Here is a 20,246-nt window from a genome sequence, read left to right as displayed (position 1 = left end):
ACCGGGCGGGGGGATGCGGCAGCCGGGGCCAGAGCGGCGCCCCGCCGCGTAAGGCGGGCCCGGGCCGGAGCGGCGCCCCGCCGCGGGGGCCGGGGCTGCGGGAATCGGCGCCGTAGGGCCGGTAAGTCGGCGGCGCTTCCGCCTCGCGCTTTCCGAGCCTGGGGAAGGGGGAGGAGGAGGTGTTCAGCTGGAGGCCCGGCAGCCCGCAGCCGGAGCAGGCCGGGAGCCGCGGTGGGAGGCGGGTCGCCGTGCCTAGAGCCGCCGCGGGGACGAGGCTGTGTCCCCCGCAGGAGGTTACTTTTTGCGAGTGGTCGCGGAGCGGGCGGCCGAGGCCCGGCTCCGGGTGCGGTGATGGCAGGCCGGGCTGTCAGCGGCAGGGCAGAGCTGGCGGGCGCCCTGCACGGAGAGAGAAGCTTTGCTTATGGCTCTGGCAGGGAAGATTTTCTCCTCCTTAACCGGGAAAAGTTTGCTTCTGGTTAGCCAAGCTCCATCGCCTGCCTGCACCCGGATCTGGCTTTTGGGCTGTGGATAGGCTTTGCTTGACGCAGCCCATATCTGTCACACCGCAGTAGTGTCCGTGTTCCTGATGCATGCTCACCCTGCTCTTATCCCTCCCCTGAGGCAACGAGCATCTCAGCATCTATCTGGCTGGGGAAGCCCTGATGCTGGGATAACAGCTGCTGCCACGCTGCAAAGAGCGTTCAGGGCCCTGTGTGGCCCCAGTGTCTGTCTGGGAGGCTGCCTCTCAATGCTGAGCTGAACGCCTTGCAGTGCTTCCCAGCGTGGCTGCCGTCTGCCAAGCCCCTTCACACCAAGCCTGCCTATGGCCCAGGATGGTGATGCGGCTGTTGCTGGGATGCTGAATTAGTTCTCTGCCTTCCTTCCTGCTGACAGGTGAGCTACACGTGCTCGGTTTGTGAGAGCAGGTGACAAGCCTGTGAATGCTGTCAAGGTGCTAAAAAGCCTTCAGAGAGAATCAGTTTTCAAAAATACCTGTTGTAACGTGCTTTATGGCATTTAGCATCATCATTCAATTTTAAGAAGTGAGCCTGTGAAAGATTTTGGCTTTTTTTTTTTTTTTTTTTTTTTTTTTTTTTTTTTTTTAAAGTATAAGAAATTGTCCAGATCTGTTAACTTTATCTGAAGAGAAGGGAGGCTTTGATGAAAATGAATTGGATGTCTCATCTTACTGCTTTTAGTTCTTTGTTGTGCACTTCGAGTTATGTCATTAGTCACATGCTGATGATAGGCAAGTAGGTTGATGGTTGGAGGCTCCTAGTGTGCTGCTGTCATTTACTGTGCACTGTCCCACCAGGGACAGTGGCCCCTGCCCAGGCACCATAAGCTGCCAAGCAGGGGCCTATGCTTTAAGTTTTAATACTGCTTAAATCTTCAAGTCTCCTTCCATCATGTTCTGCATAGCCCTATTCATTCCCAGGGCATGTCTTTGGTTTCTGGGGATGGCTGCCAGCTCTCAGCATTGGTGGATCGTGTCTACCAGCTCTATGGCTACCAGGGCCTGGCTTGCTTCGATGATTGTCGTTCATACTCATACCTAAAAAGCTCTTTAGAAGTAGATGGAAGACCACCTTCTGGAGAGCAGGAGGGAATGGCTAAAGTAGCATAACAAGAGAATAGGACAAAACTTCCTGTTCAGGATAAATTTTTTAAGTAGATGTGATACTGAGGGACACGGCTTAGTGGGTATGGTGGTGATAGGTTGATGGTTGGACTAGATGAGGTCTTTTCCGACCTTGATGCCTTGAGCTGTCATTCTTCACTCGGTTCTGTCATTCATATGCAGAACAGGAATTTTCCCCAAAGTCCTAGTGTTTTTTCCAGATAGGATGTTCCTCACAGACAGATAACTCACTTACTGAGTCTTGTTCTTTGGTTCACGATTGTGTGTATGTTCCCCGTTGTGCTTCTGTACATGCTTTGGGAAAACTGGCACCTGACTGCTCTGGGGACTGTGTGCCAATTTGGATTCAGGGCAGATAGCCAGAGATGAAAGAACAGGGGAATGCATGGAGAGAAGGTTGGTGTTTTTTGTTTTTTGTTTTTTTTTCCTTTTACCTTTTATTTTCCTTTTTTTGGCTCCTGTGCCCCTAAAGAACACAGAATTGTAATAAGAGGGAAAAGGAGCAATTTGAAAAATCCCTTTGTGTTATGTTATGACAGGATGAACTGAGCCTTCAGCGATGTTCTTGGTTTTTCTACTTGTAAGGAAAGAATATTTTATGCAAGAAGTAAAATGTGCATTTAGAAGTTAAAGGAAACATTTAAAAGGGAGATTCAGGAGCTAATATGTATGTACGTGTGTTCACTAGAAAATAAGTGGCAGGAAAGACAAATTGCAGTAAGATCAGAGATAGACCAGGAAGTGTGATTACTGTATGTGAAAATGATGAAAAATATCTCTGTTAGGAAAGAAAAAGCTAGAGAAAGGGGAGCAACATAAACACCTTCTTTTAAAAATGTTGATGGTCACCTCATTTAAGTGAGAATAATGATTTACTTCTGTGTATCATTTTGAGTAGTTCTGCTTCTTAGGGTAGATGCAGTTTTGTTTAGATGCTGGAAGTGAGTAATCGTGCCAGCCATTGTAAGTACATTTTGATAAATCCTCTGACAACACAATTCCATCAGGGGATCTGGTTGTAGATTTGCTTTGTGCACAAACGGCTTAGTGTTTTCTTTTCAGCTTCAATGTATTGAGGGGTAATAATGGTGATTGTTATGGATGTGACTGTGATCCCGTCCCATTGCTGGCCTACCCATAGAGCAGAGGATTTGGCTGCAGGCCCTGTGGGTACTGACTGCTGTTGTTTTCCAAGTTGGAGCGCATCGGAGCTGCTCTCCCCGTGACATTCAACACAACTTCGTGGAACTGCAGTACATAAATTACTGAAAGCAACAGGGATCCACATTCCTTACTGAATGACGTGTATCCATCATCGTTATGAAAACGGTTGGCCTAGCAGGGATACTCTGACTGTCAGAGGTCTGTTTCTCCTGGCTTTATGTAGAGCAGGTGTCATGGGTTAGATGGGACGATCCGTCCCAGACCATTTTTCATGTCTTTGAAGTGCCAGCTTATCTAAAAGCAAATGTGGTGAGTTCTGGTGTCTTGAACAGAAGATAGCTGATGCTGTAGCATACTTCAAAACGAGCACCTTTGGGAGCTGATGGTTTGGAGAAATTTGGCATTATTGTAATGGTATGGTGAGATTCCTCCATCTGTTTTCAGCTGCTTGCCTTGCCTGCACATGTGTTTGGTGTACCCTGGAGACATTTCACTTCTATCAGCTCCAGTGAGAACTCTTAGAAGCATTTGCATTGCTGGAAGGTAGAAGCTAGTTGGAAAAGCAGTCAGCACCTGTAGCAGGAGTAAGGGTGTGGCAGATGGATGTGTTGGAAGAATGTCAAAAGCTTCAGTGGGTATGAAAAGGCAAAACACTGGTATGCAGCCAAAAAAATAATGCAAAATTTGCTCAGAAGCAATAACTAGCATGATTTTATGATCTTAGCTGGGAATGAGGGCCTCTCCTCTCGTCAGAGAGGAGTTCATTCAAGTGGCTGTGCAGAAATGTGATCGCATGCCATGCAGGTGCTTTTTTGTTTTTGTTTTTGTTTTTTTTTGCATCTGTACAAATCTCCCAAGACTGTTGTGAGAATCTCACTGCATAAAGTATTTGATTTAAATCCTATTTGGTGAGGAGTTTTGAAGTTGCATTATCAATGTTCTCCAAAGGAAGAGTTCACTTACTGCTGCGAGGAAACTCCTCCTGCTGGCTGTGTGGGTAATAATTAACATCATGGAAATCAAAACTTTCCAGTTGATACTTTACTGGCAACAAAAGTAACAAAATGAGTAACATTACTGCCTTGAAATACAGCTTTGGGTTAAACTTAGTGTGTTGGCTCAGTAGCATCTTGCCCGTGGTTTTTGTAGGCTGGGCAGGAGAGGAATGTCTTGTGTCCTGAGTTGACACAGGACAGTTATGAATGCTGTTAACGTTGATCTGCCTGGCTGGCAACCCTGAGGAGTGGAGCTTTCCTCATTTTACCTTCTTGTGCTGTGATCAGCCGCCTCAGAAATTTAAATGGGGGAAAAGAACTACCCTCAAAAAAAAATTGGAGGTTTGCTGCTTTGACCCTGGGCAGCCTAATGGGGGGGAGGAGGGGGGTGGCAGCCCAACTCACAGCAGGGGTATGGAACTGAATGGGCACTTTTGAAGCCCCTTCTAACCCAGAGCAATCTGTGAGCAGTCAGACCAAGGTGGGGTGAATGAGGAAAGAAATATCTCACTGATAGCAGCAGGTGCTCATATTGGCTAAGCAGTTGTTTCAGTTGAAAGAACAGGAAAAAAAAAAAAAACAAACAAAAAAAAAAACTACCAGCAAATAGAAGGAGAGGAGTCTGCTGCTTTTCTTTTGTTGTATATATGATGTACTTTCTGGACACGCTTACCTGGGGTGTGTTCAGAGAAGGGCAACAGAGCTGTGAGGGGTCTGGAGCACAAGTCTTAAGGGGAGCAGCTGGGGGAACTGGGATTGTTCAGTCTGGAGAAGAGAAGGGGAGGCCTTATCTCTCTCTACAGTTTCCTAAAGGGAGGTTGTGGTGTGGTGGGGGTTGGCCTCTTCTCCTGTGTAACTAGTGGTAGGATGAGAGGGAATGGCCTCAAGTTGCACCAGGGGAGGTTCAGGCTGGACATTAGAAGAAATTTCTTCTCTGAAAAAGTGATGAGGTGCTGGGATGGGCTGCCCAGGAAGGTGGTGGGGTCACTGTCCCTGGAAGTGTTAAGGAAAGATTTAGGTGTTGTACTGAGGGACGTGGTTCAGTGGGAAATACTGGTGGTAGGTGGACAGTTGGACTAGACTTGGAGGTCATTTTCAAGCTTGGTGATTCTGTGATATACTTAACTAGAGTTTGGTTATGGAGAGCATTTTTCTAAACTGGAACAAAAAGTATTCATGTGCCTATCTTTCCCCTTTCAAACAGGAAGCAACAACTTTATATGGCTCATGTCTGACAACATGCACCACCAGTGGCTGCTTCTAGCTGCATGCTTTTGGGTGATATTCATGTTCATGGTTGCCAGCAAGTTTATCACATTGACTTTTAAAGATCCAGATGGTAAGTTCAGTGTTTGCTGGTGTGGGAATCAAGTGTTGTTTCTGCATTAGAATTGTATAATATTATTTTTATTTTATGATCTCCGCTATCATAGTTCTTTTTGGGAGTCCTTCTACTTAACTTGGGGAAGATCTCTGATAAGTTTACTTACCGTATAGACAAACCTTCCCAGGAATGCACACTCTGTATATATGTGTATATATGTATATATATATGTATATTTTGTCATACACACTGCAAGAATATCCTGCACGAGAGCAAACCAGAGAACAAGCCATGGCATGCCCGAGGAAGTGCCTGACATTGGGAAGGCCTGACATCCCCCAGTGCTCTTTGTTTAACGATGATGACTTCAAAGAAAATCACCATATCAGTAGGACAAGGAGAGCACCGAGACATCTTGGAAACAACAGGATGACTGCTGACTGGCACCAGATAAATAGCAAATGTAAACCTTCTGATAAGATTGTGAACCTGGAGTACCCAGCCATTCGGGAAACAAGGGAGGAGGGGGGAGGCAAGGGGGAGAAAACAGGGTATAAAGGCTGTCATGTTGTGTCCATAGGCGCGCTCCTGCTTGCGGGATGTCCGCCATTGCAATCGCGAATAAATTTTGCTTTTATCAGAGATACCGTCCTGACAAAATTACTTGGATTATTTCCAACACTGGGAAAGAGGAGATGGTATAGTCATTCACATAAATGCACTTCCTGTGCAAAACGCTTCTCAGCACATTACCACTCTTTTTCAGTAGGTCTGAGAACAGAACAAATAAATCTGTAGAAATGTCAGTGCTGATATTCAATTCCTGCTTGTCCTGGTAGAAGTCTGCAAACTTTGTATGGGATCCTTTTTTCTTTTTCCTTAGTGGTCAGGAACAGAGGAAAACATGTTTTGCAGTTTTGTCTTGTGAGGTCTGCTTTTTCCGATGTACTCAGCTTGAGTATCTTCATTTCCGAAGGGGAGAATTTGTGTACAGAATAGTGTGTACAAAGCTACCTGTTTAAAAATGACCAAAATAAAGCTCCCGCAATACTAGTTTCTGTCCTCTTGTAACTGTGGCAGCATTGTGTATAGCTTGATTTCATGCAAAGCTTGTTTTCTTTTACAGCACACTTAGCCTAGCCACCTCTGCCCTGCTTCTTGCGTTCAGCTTTATCCTCTGCCGTTTGACTGACAAAGAGCTGATAGGCTTTTGCTTAGCATAAGTAACCCAGATGGTGTTAGACTGATGGGGAATTTAAGCCATTTGATGACACCACACAGCACGTTAGAGTTTTCTAAAGAAAGTCTAACGAAGAGCTGGTGTTAGGAAAAAAAAAAATCGTCCTACAGAGAGCTTATGACACAACCTACAGTTCTAAGACAGCTGTACTTGTGCATATGCCTAAAATATGCAAAAAATATGTAACTTCTGAAGCACTGGGATCACTAGTGCTATTTGTATCATTGACTTGATAGCAGATAAATATGCTAGGTGTACCTTTTAAGTCTTAAAGGTGAAAGCTATAGACTTACTTTGTAGATTTCCTCCGTTTTAGCTGTTTTTGAGCCTTGGTATATCTGCAGATGTGCCAGCCTTATGTAAGGTAGTTAAATGTTCCAGTATTTTATGCTATGCCAACTCTTGCTTCTGAGCTTAAGTATTATGTGAGTGGTTATTTCCACCAGAAGTTGTCAGAGGAACTAAAACGTACTTAAAATAATAAATAAGCAGAGCACACCCTCTGCATTTATTTGCTTTTCATTATCTTGCCTTACCATTTTTTGTCTTTTTTTCCTCTGTGCTGAATCCTCTTTCTTATTTGGATAGGAGGATCTCTGAGCAGGAGCTCCATAATTTTTTAAGCTTCAGTCTTACAAAGCCATGAGTATGTAGGTGTTGGAGTTTGCAGTGTTTATACTGGGACTGATGAAGGGAAGAATATACCAGGAGAAAGCCCAAGTAAGCATGATGGCTAATTCTGGAGGAACTCTTATTAAATTAAAAAAAATAATAATTAAAAAAACAAGCAAAAAAAAAAAACAACCCAGATGTGTCAGGGGAGGTTCAGGTTAGGTTTTAGGAAAACTTTCTTCTCAGAAAGAGTGGTAATGTGTTGGAATAGGCTGCCCAGGGAGGTGGTGCAGCCGTGTCCCTGGAGCCGTTCAGGAGAGGCGCAGATGTGGCACTTAGGGATGTTGCATTCCTTTCAGTTTCAAGTTGCTTTTCCATCTGTTCCTTTTGTTTAAATCCAGCATGAGCACAGTGGTGAAGTGCTACCTTGAAAGGGGGGGTGGGCATAAACAGTTGATGTCTTCTTGAGCATAAAACCATAAACAATTGTGGTTGCGGATGAATAAAGACTATTCATAAAAGAGTGAACTATATGAAGGGGAAAATAATGCAGTATGGATAGAAAGAAATTTTGAGGGAGAAATCCTGTTCTTTTCCCTTTGAGGTTAAGGAAAACTTCAATTTTTTTTTTTTTTTTTTCCTGCATCAAAAACACGTAAAACTACAGAATTGTGTTATTTTTCAGTTTCCCTGTAGCATGCAAATTGCAAAAAGATGCAGGAGGTTTTTCCCTTACATACTTTAATTTCGTTTGGGATTATTAGCTGCTCTAAAATAATTAAAAAGAATGAATGTATTCACTGAATTTGTTTTTCTCTTTGTGGAAGTCTCTAAGGAAAAGCCATCGTTCCAGTAATAAATAATAAAGGGATCTTGTATTCTTTAGTGCTGATTAGATCTGCTGCTAAGAAAATAAAGGTGCTCCTTAACAATGCTTTCTTTTTATTTTTTTGCTAATGTCTAAGAGTTTACAGTAGGTGAAACTTACCTATTAATATGGATGTGGGAAGGGCAGAAGCCTGCAAAAATTAGTTTCCAGGAAGTTTATTAAAAAAATAAAAGTATTGTACTGTCGTATGCATCCAGTTGTTCTTCAACTAAAGAAAACTCCAATATCATATATTATTAGATCTTAAAACCTGTGCAAACATTATTATTTTTCCTGACATTTGGATTTTCAATTTCTGTGTTTCTTTGTATGCAGTTTGTTTTTGAAAGCCCCCTCAAGAAAGATAATGGTCGTGTTTCTTTGAGAAAACTAAATTAAAATTACATCCAAAATTCCCATAGAGTATGTTCTTTAAAATATTCATAGCCTCTCATGTCTTCTCTAGTACTTTCCCATCTGGAAACAAATCGTAATGTTTTGCCTGCTTATTGCAGAAAATGTTTTTCCATTGTGTTGGCTGTAAAGCAGAAATTGTTGCTTTCCCCCCATCCTCCATAATGCTCTTATCTTTTTTCCTTCTGCAGGCTATGGTGCCAAACAAGAGCCATTAATACTGACAGCTGTGACAAAAGTGGAGGAGGCACGTGTGCCAGAGGAAAAACATTGGACTAAAGAATTCCAGGTGCGTACCGTTGAGATAAGAGTTTGTATGTATTAAAGAGTGGGAGAAAAGAGAGATTATGTAAGGGTTTCCTGTGGTTAAAGGAACTGCTAGACAGGAATCATTATTCAGACTTTAATTTTTCGTAGAGCCAACAGAATTTCTTTCAGCTTCCCAAAGCTGCTTTGTTACAGTAACCTTCTATCTGTCCAAATTAATGCACTTCCACTTCTAGGAGAATATAGTTCTAGTATATAGAATATAGCACTACCACTTTTATCAAGTCAGGTCAATCAGTTTTTGCTTGCCTTTCTTATGTAATGGCCCCATTTTGGGTTACTTGTTACAGTGTCTTAGATGTCTTGTTATAATCATCAGGTTCATGGTTCTCGAGGTCAAGCCTGAGTCTTGTCTGTTTTCATTCCTCTTGGTTCTTTGCCTGGTCTTTCTGATTCTTTTTTATCAGATTCCATTTTTTTTCTTCATCTTCAGTGCTCTTTGTGCTTTACATTGCAGAATTTGTCCAAAGTGAAACACAAACACAGTAGTATTCAATACAAGTTGATCCAACTGCACAGTTCTGTACTTTCAGAAATAAAGCAGAACAGATGCAGTTCTTAGCAAATTCCTTGCTAATTCTCAAGGAAACTGAGAATTCCAAATGCGAATGTGAACTTAAGACTAGGTGTGCCATTGGATAAATCAGTCACCTGATATTTAGAGTATTTCTTTAAAGCAGTATGGAATGTGGATATCTGTATAAGCAGGGCACTTTGTTTTCCTTATGTTTAAAAAAAAAAAAAAGGAAATTTAAGTTTTCTTCACTGTACTTGGGAGAAGGGCTTTGTTCAGTGGAAGTCTGGCAGTAGCAAGTCTTAATATCTTCCTTTAGTTGTATGGAAGAGGATAAGAGGTTGTTGATCTAAAACTATTCCCTCTTGACTTTGTGACAATGTGAACCACAGAACAATAATATTAATCCTGGTTGCATGCAAAAGGAATTGGTTTTGATAAGCAATCTGTCAGGCCATCCAAATTGCATCTTGAACAGAGAATGAATAATTGGGACAAAATGTAAAACCATCCCTTTCTCATATGTTGCTTGGGCACTATGTAAAGTACCATCTGAATAAAGAAACAGATGACAATGCTTGGTGGCATTGGACCTGGTCAAATTCAGCTTGTTATATTTACTTGAGTAATAATGAAGTCCCTCCAGAGTGAAAGCCTGAGAGTTAGCAGTGGAAATAAGAATGATGTACTTCACTTTGCAGTGTGGCTTTCTAACCTTGTGCTTGCTGCAAAAGGTAACAGCGTTAAAATAAGGAAGTTGTGAAGCTGAAGAAAAGTTTGACACCATAATGTGCTGTGCCAAAACTATAAGTGAATTTTTCTTTGCTATTAACAAAGAAATGGCAGTGTAAAATCTGTTTTTCTGTGAACAGTGTTATCTCTTTCCTTCCCAGATCCAGGTGTGTAAATCACACTTAGTGGAAAGAGGAGGACTCTTCAACAGAAAATTAAAATTTCTCTTCATCTGTGTATCAGGCAATCTTGTTCTTTCTCTCTCCCAATTAACCATGAGGCAGAGGGATGTGGTTGTAGTCAGGGCTCTCTCCTCTGGAACGGACTGCCCAGGGAGGTGGTGGAGTCACCGAGCCTGGGGGTGTTCAAGGAAAGGCTGGATGTTGTGTTGAGGGACATGGTTTAGTAGGAGCTATTGGGAATAGGTGAACGGTTGGACTGGGTGATCTTTTAGGTCTTTTCCAACCTTGGTGATTCTATGATTCTATGATTCTTAGCCTCACAAAAGTTAAACAGGTCATCAGTTTTTGGATAAGAGGAATGCCACATACCAACACGTACAGCAGCAGTGCAGGAAGGAAACTGTTACTTCTTCAGTTTATGTTTAGTAGTGTTATCATGAGCGTAGGGATCATTATCATGAACAGTTTGAGGACTTTTACAGTTTAGAATTTGATCTGAAACTAAACATTTGCACTTTGTTTTTTCTTTCTCCCCTCTATATTATAAAGCCTACTGGAAAAGCTTTCACTGGAAATCTGCTACACCATCCCTTGGTTCATATGGAAAGACTTGAGCTTCTCCGGAATGTCTGCAGAGACACTGCATTGAGTAATCTCTCTCACACTGCAGTTTCCAAATTCGTCTTGGACCGAATATTTGTGTGTGACAAGCACAAGATCCTGTTTTGTCAGACGCCAAAAGTGGGCAACACTCAGTGGAAAAAAGTCTTGATCGTTTTAAATGGTATCTACTCAGTTGTGGGTGTGTGGGTTTTTTTGAGGGGGAGGAAAGAGCAGAATTGGTCCAACTGGGACAGGACTAAAATGGATTCTTTCTGCCTTTCAGTACACTGATACTTAATTTCAGCTACTCATTCGTCACAGTTGCTTCTAATCCTTTCAGAAGATCTATTTTTAAAGAAAATAAACCTGTTCTTTCTGTGAAAATAAGTACTGTTAATGTTTGACTCAAAAATTCTTTGAGTCAGTAGTGCACATATGCATGTGGTAGGTAGGTTTGTTATCTTTGAAGGGGTGGCACTGATTTAAAGGGTTTGAAACAAGTAAATTACAAGGTACCACAATTCCCTAAGAAATGACTGTACAAAATCTTGAACCCACCAACTTACAACTTCACTCTTTAAGGCTCGAGGAAAGCTTATTAAAATTCAGCATCTGCTGTGGATCTGTGGTGGTGAAATCATGTGTATGTGTAACCACCAAGCCTCATATGAGTTAAGGAGATTCTGAGGCACTTCAGAGTAGAATTTCATCAACAAAGGTGTGTTATAAAAGACTAAAAGAAGGAGTAAAAGGACTGGTGTTTGAGTAACAAGCTATGAGGCATGCTCTGTCTACTTGGACCTAGAACACTCCTTCAGTAGCATGGTATGCCAATACAAATAAGTGGTTTCTTCAGAGTTTCCCACTGCACCACTGGGTGCACACATGCTTAGCTTGATTGTATTTAATATAACACACCTTTGTTTAACTTAAGAGATCATCTTTTACCAGGACTGTGTCTTTCCTATGTATAGCCAGGTCAATTGGAGCCCTTTGGTGGCTTTACAGGCAACATGGTTCATCAAGGTATAGCTGATACCTGAATACTATAAACCTATATTTCTTGTGATGAGAACCCTCAGGACAGCCAGCTCTACACTTCTGTTTATGTTCTCTTGACCTTGCATGAAATAGTTCGCATACCAATAAGGAAACAGTCACAAGTTGACAAAGGAGCTGTGTCCCTCAGCAAAACGTTTGTTCTAAGGAGTATATCTCCAAAGACTTGTATATTAGTTTCAGTCTTGATCTATGGATCAGAGCTTAAAATCCAGAGAAGATACGCGGGCACAGAGGTACACACTTGTTTCTTAAATGCCTACGTAAACTGCATTGGAAAAAAATACTGAGTGTGAAACTACATGAGTGCATTAGAACTACCTTCCTTTGCCTGATTTTAACAGAGAACATACAAAGAATCGCTCAGGACTGGCAGGGTTTTTTGTCGTTCGGTGGAGGATAACTGATGTCTTACTAGCAGAGAACCTTTTTCTTTAAGATTCCAAGTTCTGGCATGCTGGATAATGATAGAGAATTGTGTCTGAATAAATATTGGTCTCTTCTGCCTTGTGCTGCCAGTATGTGAGTATGTGCTGATGAAGACCATCTCTTTCACTGTTGTAACTTTTGTCTCTTTGGGTAGTTTCCACAAATGGAACTGATACTTAGAGGGGAATACTCTGCTTCTGAAAGTGGTATGTGTAGGTTCAGGATGTAGAAACAGCTGTGGCACTGCTGGGAAACAAATTCTGATACTGCTTGTATTCATCCAGAGCTAAGGTGCAATAAAAGCTTTCAGTTGCTGAGGTTATCTAATCTGACATCTACTGTGCACGTGGAGTTCCCCTGGAGTGCCAAAAAATGTAATTAGAAAACTAAAATTAATAAAGTATTTCCCCACACATACAAAATGATAAAACTGAGAATCTGAGTTGCGTGCATTATTCATCACAATTCTGACTGCTCCTAAGGTTTTTATTGAAATGTTAATTATCTACATTACTTTTGTGGTAGAAATATTGGAACAGAGAATGCCACAGAGACTTTCAACTAAACAGCTTGCTTTGCATCAGCCTGTTCTCAGTGTGTGTTGGCTTTCTGAAATGATGCTTTGTGTGAAGGCTTACTCCTGAGGCCCAAGGGGTCGCATAAGATGTTTTTCAAGGTCATAAAAACTTCCAGGATTGGATTCTTAAAAAGAATGCATGAGAACTTAGTGACAATTTTTCTTGTCAGTTTACATCCTTGGAGGGAGGGGGAGGGGGTGGGGAGGGGGGCTGAAGAATATCTGAAGCTTTTTTGTTGTTAATTTTAGTGCTTATCAATCTGTGTGATATTGTATGATTGGAATTTTTGTTTGAGCATAGTGTAGTCATTAAAGGAATTTTATGGATCCTGAGAGCAAAATGCTTTTGCGTTGGCACAGTTCCAAAAGCGGCCCACAGCATTTATTTTTTGCTGGTGGTGGAAACTCAGAAAAAGTGCTGATTCCTTCTCTGGAATTAATTCTCAAAGTCTTCCCCCATTTGTATGTGTGGGCAGAGGAAAAGACAGTGGGGACACTGAAACGGGAAGTTATGGGCTTAAGCATAATTGCTGATGAAATTCTTCTAAGCCCCATGGCCTTGGATTTTGGTGTTAGTTAGCCATGAGAACTGAGCTTGTTTAGCTTGGAGAAGAGAAGACTCCAGGGAGACCTCCTTGTGGCCTTCCAGTACTTCAAGGGAGCATATTAGCAGGAAGGGGAAGGCTGTTTACGAGGGTGGATAATGATAGGACAAGGGAGAATGGTCTTAAAGTGAGGCAGGGGAGGTTCAGGTTAGATATTAGGAGGAAGTTTTTCACACAGAGGGTGGTGACACACTGGAACAGGTTGCACAAGGAGGCTGTGGATGCCCCATCCCTGGAGGCATTCAAGGCCAGGCTGGATGTGGCTCTGGGCAGCCTGGTCTGGTGGCTGGCGACTGTGCACATAGCAGGAGGGTTGAAACCAGATGATCATTGTGGTCCTTTTCAATCCAGGCCGTTCTCTGAGCTTTACAGTCAGAATCTTTTGTCATTTGACAGCATCAAGTATTGTAACCATAAACACTGAAAATGGGGGAAATTGGAAGATAAACTAAAAAGCTGTCAGCCAAAAGCATGCTCAGTTTTGCTTTTTTTTTTTTTTCCCCCTTTTGAAAAATCCTCTTGCTCTCTTTTCAATTTTTGTAGGAGCATATTCTTCCATAGACGAGATCCCCGAAAGCATTGTACATGATCATGAGAAAAATGGCCTTCCACGTCTGTCCTCCTTCAGTGACTCTGAAATTAAAAAGCGGTAAGAGATGAATGGCTTCCTGGGGACGTGGCAGGGGCTTGGAGTCAGGAGTGGGGTGAGCAGACTGGAGAGCAGACATTCAGCTGAAACACTTGGTGCTGAAGCAATGATTTGTCTAACTACCTGACATTGAAAATTGCAACCCTCTTTGTATTTAGCTGCACTGAGTTACTTTTTCTGTGTGATTGTGTATTTTACTTTTATTTTGAGCTTACCCTCATAACATTAAAAATATCTTGAATTCAGAGTTTTCAGCATCATAGAGGATTTGGTCTCCTGTTTATTTGGATTGTGATAAACTAAGCTTCTTCAGCTGTAATAGAATGTGGAGGATGAGGAAGCTCTACTGACATTTTGTACTGTATGCAAAAACTTATAGTGAAAAATACAGACATTGTATTTCAAGTCCTACTGATGATAGTATTGATAGATTATGGAAGTAGCATATGATTTACATTGCTCTCCCTGCAGTCAGTTTCCATACAGTTTGTAAGACTTTGCTAGGTGCTGCTTATATTTTCATAATTATTCAATCTTATTTTTTTTCCTTCTTCTGTTTAGGCTGAATTTATACTTCAAGTTTTTTATTGTTAGAGATCCATTTGAAAGACTTATTTCTGCATTTAAAGACAAGTTTGTGCACAATCCTCGCTTTGAGCCTTGGTACCGACACGAAATTGCTCCCAGCATCATTCGTAAGTACAGGAGAAATCGCCTGGAGACCAAAGGGCTGCAGTTTGAGGATTTTGTTCGCTATCTGGGTGACCCCAATCACCGATGGCTGGATGTCCAGTTTGGTGATCACATTATTCACTGGGTAACCTACGTGGAACTCTGTGCCCCCTGCGAAATCACGTACAGTGTGATTGGACACCATGAAACCCTGGAGGACGATGCTCCCTACATTTTGAAAGCAGCCGGCATAGACCGTCTGGTATCGTACCCCACGATTCCGCCAGGCATAACAGTGTACAACAAAACAAAAGTAGAGAGGTATTTTTCAGGAATCAGCAAGAGAGACATCAGACGCCTCTATGCTCGGTTTGAAGGCGACTTTAAACTCTTTGGGTATCAGGAGCCAGATTTCTTGTTTAAGTGATGTTTGGGAGAAGCTCTGGAGAAGTGTCTTAATTGAAACCTGTGTGAATACCAGCTGCAACGCTGACAGAGATGAGAATGACCTTTTGTTTTCTAGCTTTTTGATGTTGCTCCGTTCTTCCATGAAACATGTGTCATATGAAGAGTTAGGGACTTAAAGTTGTTGCTTACTGACCATATTTTCAATATGTGACACTGCAGTCTGTTAGGAATGAAGTCAGTTATCTAAAACACAGGATTTCACTTCTCTCCCTTCCTTGCAGGGGGAAAAAGAAAAGGGAAAAACAAATGGACGATAGTCTTCCTCCTCCTTCTCCCAGGCAGAATGCAATTTAAAAATGTTGTGAAGTATTTATAAAGATGGCAATTTCATTGCAGGTTAATGCTGACATGTTTGTGAGCTCGATGATTCATTCTCATGAGAAGGGCATGCAGTCTCCCATGAGCTTTGAAAATTAGAGGCCAGTACAGGACTAAAGACTGATTGAATGCTTTACAAGTAAAATCATCTAGTTTCTGTCATGTGGCTGCTATAATAATAGAAATGCTGATCTAATCCCATTTTTGTTTGTCACAAAGTGAACCTAATTAGACAGAAGCTTTAGAACTGTTCAGAAAGGGGCTGGTTCTAAAGCCCAGTTATCTTTGTACTTTTGTCAAGTGTTTACTGTACTTACTACTGGTCTATTGAGCATCATCATTCTACCTTTGATTTTCAAGGTATTATTTAACTCCTGGCTATGTAAGTTATCTGAGAACACCAGAATCAAATGGAGCATAGGAGAATATGCATAGAAATATGAAGCCGTTAGGGGAACCCTAAGGAAAATTAATTTAAAATAATTAGTTGTATTTGTGGGAGCACATACAGAAATCAAAGATGCCACACATTTTGTTTTGTCTTCTAACAGTGGAGATTAATAAAGAAGCCACAAAAGCAGGTCGACATATGGAAGAGCTGCTAAAGTTACTTGGATTAATGGTCTTCCTTTTTCTTATATCCTGCCTTGCTCAGAGTTCTGTACCTTGCAGAACAGAACGTTTGCTTCCCTCTGAAAATCTATTCCCCTATTGCTGAAGTAGGCAGTATTTGGATCCTTCCGTTTTCATTCACTGCCATGGTGCCCGGAGTTTTAAAAGTCCAACATTTGTGTTACCAACAGGTGAGGTGGCAGCTTGCCAGGAGTGTGAATTTCGCTTACATTTCTGTACATGTTTTGTGTGTCAAAAAAACAGCAAACCAGAACTGAATGAATGCAGCCATAATAATTGCCTGTGCTTGCATTCTGCCCAATAAGGAGTTGTCCCATGTTTGAGCTCACCAGCAATAAGCATCAGCGTGCTGCTGCCTCATCCTGCAGTTCGTGGGAGAGAGACCACAAGCCCAGACTGCAGCCATCAATCTGTCCAAAGTGAGCATGCAACCTGTGCTCTGAAATCCTGATCCTAAAGGATTACTTTTCAGATCAGTGTAACGTTGCTGGCTGGAAACGCTGCTGGCTGTCAGTGCTATGGAATCTGCTTTTCAGTGCAGCCCCAGCATGTTTTCCATAGCTTCTCTATCAGCACAAGGAAGCATCTTGGACTTGTGAAAAAGGAAAGCTGTGCCAAGCTGACATGGGCTGCCATCTGCAGAAAGGAAGCCCTGTTGTAGCTGGATGTGGTTTCAGAAAGATCCCAACAGTCTCACTGAAATGAGAGAGGATCACTCACTGAGCATCATGAGAAGAGAACAGTCCCAGGTGGCAAATCTCCAAAGGTGGGATGATTATTATTATTATTTTGAGAAAAAGCAATGGTTACAGTGCCCTAACTTGTTAGTTCTTAACAAACGATAAAAAGATGTTAACAGCTCCAGGTTTCTCTGTTTTTCTTAATATGGGAGCTTAGCAAAATGTATTGTTAAACACATTTTGGAGCTAATGAGCTGATCAATTACCTCTCTGCGGATCTAAAATGTAACAGTGTGAATGATGTATAGTGAATTCAGGCCTTAAAAGTTTAATTCTAATAAAGATGAAAGTAGAATTGTTTTCCACTGAAAGCATAAGTTACTGATACAAATGTATCTGGTTTTATTGTCTCGGGTAAATTACTTCATGTATCAATTGTTTAAAAATGGCCAGGTGGGAAGTGCTGCATGAATCTCCAGTAACAGCATCTTTTTTTTTTCTAATGGCTTTCTGAGTTGAGTTCTCTGGGCTCCTGAGACTGAAGGAATTCGTTCCAGAGTGGGCAGAGTATGCTATGTTGGGAAGGAGGCTCTTGCTCTGCTACTTATAATGAATTAAATGGCTGTGTTTTATTTTAACTTATTGGGACACTGTGCAAGGCTTTTACAAATTCAGTGGTGTGTATGAATGCCATTAGGCCATTAGGACATCATTTGCCTAGCAGATACAGATAATATTTGTGCCATACTTGGGGAACTCCTGGACTTAATTCTTGTTTTGTGCCTATCTCTGTCTCTGGCTATGGCTTTTTTGTTGGTTTGTTTTGTTTTGGGTTTTTTTTGGTGGTTGTTTGTTTTGTTTTTGTTTTTTTTCTCAGCAGCTTTTGAATCCTTTGGCCAATTGGAACATTAACTGGAACAAAGGAGAGTTGAACTGTTATAGAATCACTGAATCGTTAGGATCAGAAAAGACCTCTAAGATCGCTCAGTCCAAGTGTCAGCCCACCCCCACCAAGCCCACTGCCCACATCCCTCAGTGCCACATCCACACAGCTCTGGAACACCTCCAGGAACAGTGACTGCACCACCTCCCTGGGCAGCCTGTGCCACTGCATCACTGCTCTTCCTGGGAAGAAAGATTTTACAATATCCAACCTGAACCTCCCCTGGTACAACATGAGGCCATTCCCTCTCATCCTGTTGCTGTTACCTGGGAAAAGTGGTCAATCCCCCACCTCACTACAACCTCCTTTCAGGTCATTGTAGAGAGCAATTAGAATTTTTTTTGTTGTTTTGTTTTTTAATGTGAGTTGTTACCCCTCTTTCTTGCAATAAAAGGAGATCCAGAATTTACTTGCCTGTGAACTGTCTTTACAGGTGATGCCTAACTTCTTTTCTCTGCGCTTCCCACAGTAAATTATCAAGGTGTGCTTTCTGATCATAGGCAATGAGGATGTTTTTCAGTAGTTAGTATATTCATGCAGGTTTTTATTTTGGGAAGTGTTCTTTATAAGAAGTAGCAACTCAAAAGTGCCCTGAGAATACAGATTTTTCCCAGATAACCCTGTTGTTTCCTATTTGTTATATCAGTATTTCCCTGGGTGCTGCTGAGGGTGGCAGCTCCCTGCTGCAGGCACCAGCTCTGTTGTCAGCTCCACGAAGCCATCAGACAGTTTCAGCTGCTGTGTAACATTACTTTTTTCCACATGCTGTTAATAATTTTGTTGGCTGGGAAAGCCACATTTTGATCTTATCTGCACTCCAGACAGTTTGCGGAGAAAAAAGATTATATAGGGATTGCTTAAATTTATTTTCTTAGATGTTAAGGATGCCTTGTCAGTGTCTGTACCTGATGCTTGATGAACAAAGAGAAAGATGAGTGATATTTCTGCTTCACGGTCTTATTGTGGTTTACACGGGAGCCCCATGGAAATGCGAAGAGACCTGAAAGGAGGTGTAAATTCTACCTGTGCTTGTTTAAAATGTAAGGGTGTAAGGGAAACATGGCATGTGATGTGGATCCTGGAGGTCTGTCTCAGTTATTGCTTGTGACGTGCCAGCTGCAGAGGCCAGCGTGGGTCCTCTTCTCATGCTTGAGAAGACCTCTGTGATGTCAGAAGCAGCCTGTGGGTGGTGCAGAACTCCCCTCAGCCTTTCTGGGCTGATGCTGTGGGGATGGGTTTACCATTAAGTTATCCTCTTAGCAGCAAAGCCTGTCGTAACCAGGGTGAAGCGAGCAGTGTGAGGCCTGTGGATATGCAGCTGGTGGCCACGGGCTGCTGTAGGAGCAGATTGCTGCTCAGGGCTCACTGCTCTGAAGTCAGCATTTTCCCTTTCAATCCAGGCAGGAGGGAAAGGGAAGAAAGCTGGGTGTTTGCTTTGTGGCATAAAAGGAAACCCCACTGGAAGAAATTCTTGACTGTTAAATCCAATGTGTGGATGTACGAGGCTGAAAGAAGCAGCCTGCAGCCATGTCAAAGCCCTGGAGATACTGGACTCCGTGCTGAGAGGAGCATGGGGAGTCTCTGCTAGAGGTGTTAGAGGAGCAGTGTGCCACATGTGCCATGTAAATGCATACCCAAGGAGCAGCCACCAGCCTAAGAGAGTGCACGTGGCAGCGTGAAAGCATAAAGCATCTGCTCTTGGTGCCTGCTTGATGGCACAGCAAGGAAAAAAGCGCTTTCCCTGGAAAGAAAGTAATTAAAAAATAAGGCTAGAGGGTACACTGTGAACTGCAGCACCTACCTGACTTCCCTGGATGCGTGGAGCTCATGGGACAAAAGCAAATTTGCAGATAAGATGGTATACTTGAACCATCCAGCACCTGCACGCCTTCTGGAAAGCTATATAATGCTGAGAAGCCAGCTAAGGCACCCAGCGATGCCAAAGCAAATGGTTCTCATCTAGGGAAAAGGTATGGCTATGCTGGAGGAAGTCTTTGTGGAATAACTGGGTCTTTTGACAGCTACAATTCAGAAACCTGTGTGACTTAAGAAGTTGGAACATTTTGTCTCCTAGACCCTTTTCTTCCTCTTCTCCATAGTCTGTCTTTTTAATTCAGTTTTATTTCCCTTCTTCTGAGAGGCCTTTATATGACATGTGACAGCATGACACCTGCCATTCTTATCAGAAAGGTGGATGAGGTTGCAGGAAGAACAAAACATCCTTTGTAACACTGGAGAAGATGAAGAAATTGAGATAAGGGAATTGCTATGAATAACTGTGGCAATGGTGAAACACGAACATTGCATGAGCTACCAATTCAGTGTTTCAGTGGTCAGGAATCCACTTAAGGAAAAATATTGCTGTTCTCTATTTCGAATCCTTGTTCATATGTTTCGAGTGAGTTCCAGTAAGGTTTTATAGCAGGTAGATTTGAAATCTGCCATACAGCTAACCTTAACTACAGATCTGCCTGTTTTACTTTCATTCTGCTTTATGCACTGAATAGAGAAATAGCAGGCTCTTTTAACTTACTGTTTCTCCAGTTTCTGGCTGTTCTTTGAGATGTTCTACCTTTTGTCTCTTAAAAAGGCAGTG

The 20,246-nt window shown here is 42.2% G+C and overlaps 1 protein-coding gene across 2 annotated transcripts; it reads left to right on the top strand.

Annotated features, from left to right (window-relative positions):
• The first annotated feature begins 74 nt into the window (after nt 1-74).
• CHST10 (carbohydrate sulfotransferase 10) lies at nt 75-17,078 on the top strand. Of its 2 annotated transcripts, none has more exons than XM_042810844.1 (6): nt 75-121; nt 5,006-5,140; nt 8,451-8,548; nt 10,564-10,798; nt 13,831-13,936; nt 14,498-17,078. In XM_042810844.1, exons 2-6 carry the CDS (start codon nt 5,029-5,031, stop codon nt 15,033-15,035), a joined length of 1,089 nt encoding a protein of 362 aa, XP_042666778.1. In that variant the 5' UTR covers nt 75-121; nt 5,006-5,028; the 3' UTR covers nt 15,036-17,078. The 2 variants fall into 2 exon arrangements, with proteins under 2 accessions (XP_042666778.1, XP_042666779.1); XM_042810845.1 differs by lacking the exon at nt 75-121 and adding an exon at nt 470-894.
• The last annotated feature ends 3,168 nt before the right edge of the window (nt 17,079-20,246 follow it).

Source organism: Centrocercus urophasianus, unplaced genomic scaffold, assembly GCF_019232065.1.
Source record: "Centrocercus urophasianus isolate 14NV4802_14NV808 unplaced genomic scaffold, USGS_Curo_1.0 seq_12, whole genome shotgun sequence".
NCBI classification, from domain to species: domain Eukaryota; kingdom Metazoa; phylum Chordata; class Aves; order Galliformes; family Phasianidae; genus Centrocercus; species Centrocercus urophasianus.
Note: the sequence above shows the minus strand (reverse complement) of the source record. Positions and strands in the feature narration are given on the sequence as shown.

Bases quoted from the DNA above. Each gene is read 5' to 3' on its own strand.
- CHST10 (XM_042810844.1), top strand. From the start codon at position 5,029: ATGTCTGACAACATGCACCACCAGTGGCTGCTTCTAGCTGCATGCTTT. The intron at 5,141-8,450 runs GTAAGTTCAGTG...TTCCTTCTGCAG, and splicing joins GACTTTTAAAGATCCAGATG to GCTATGGTGCCAAACAAGAG. The intron at 8,549-10,563 runs GTGCGTACCGTT...TATATTATAAAG, and splicing joins ATTGGACTAAAGAATTCCAG to CCTACTGGAAAAGCTTTCAC.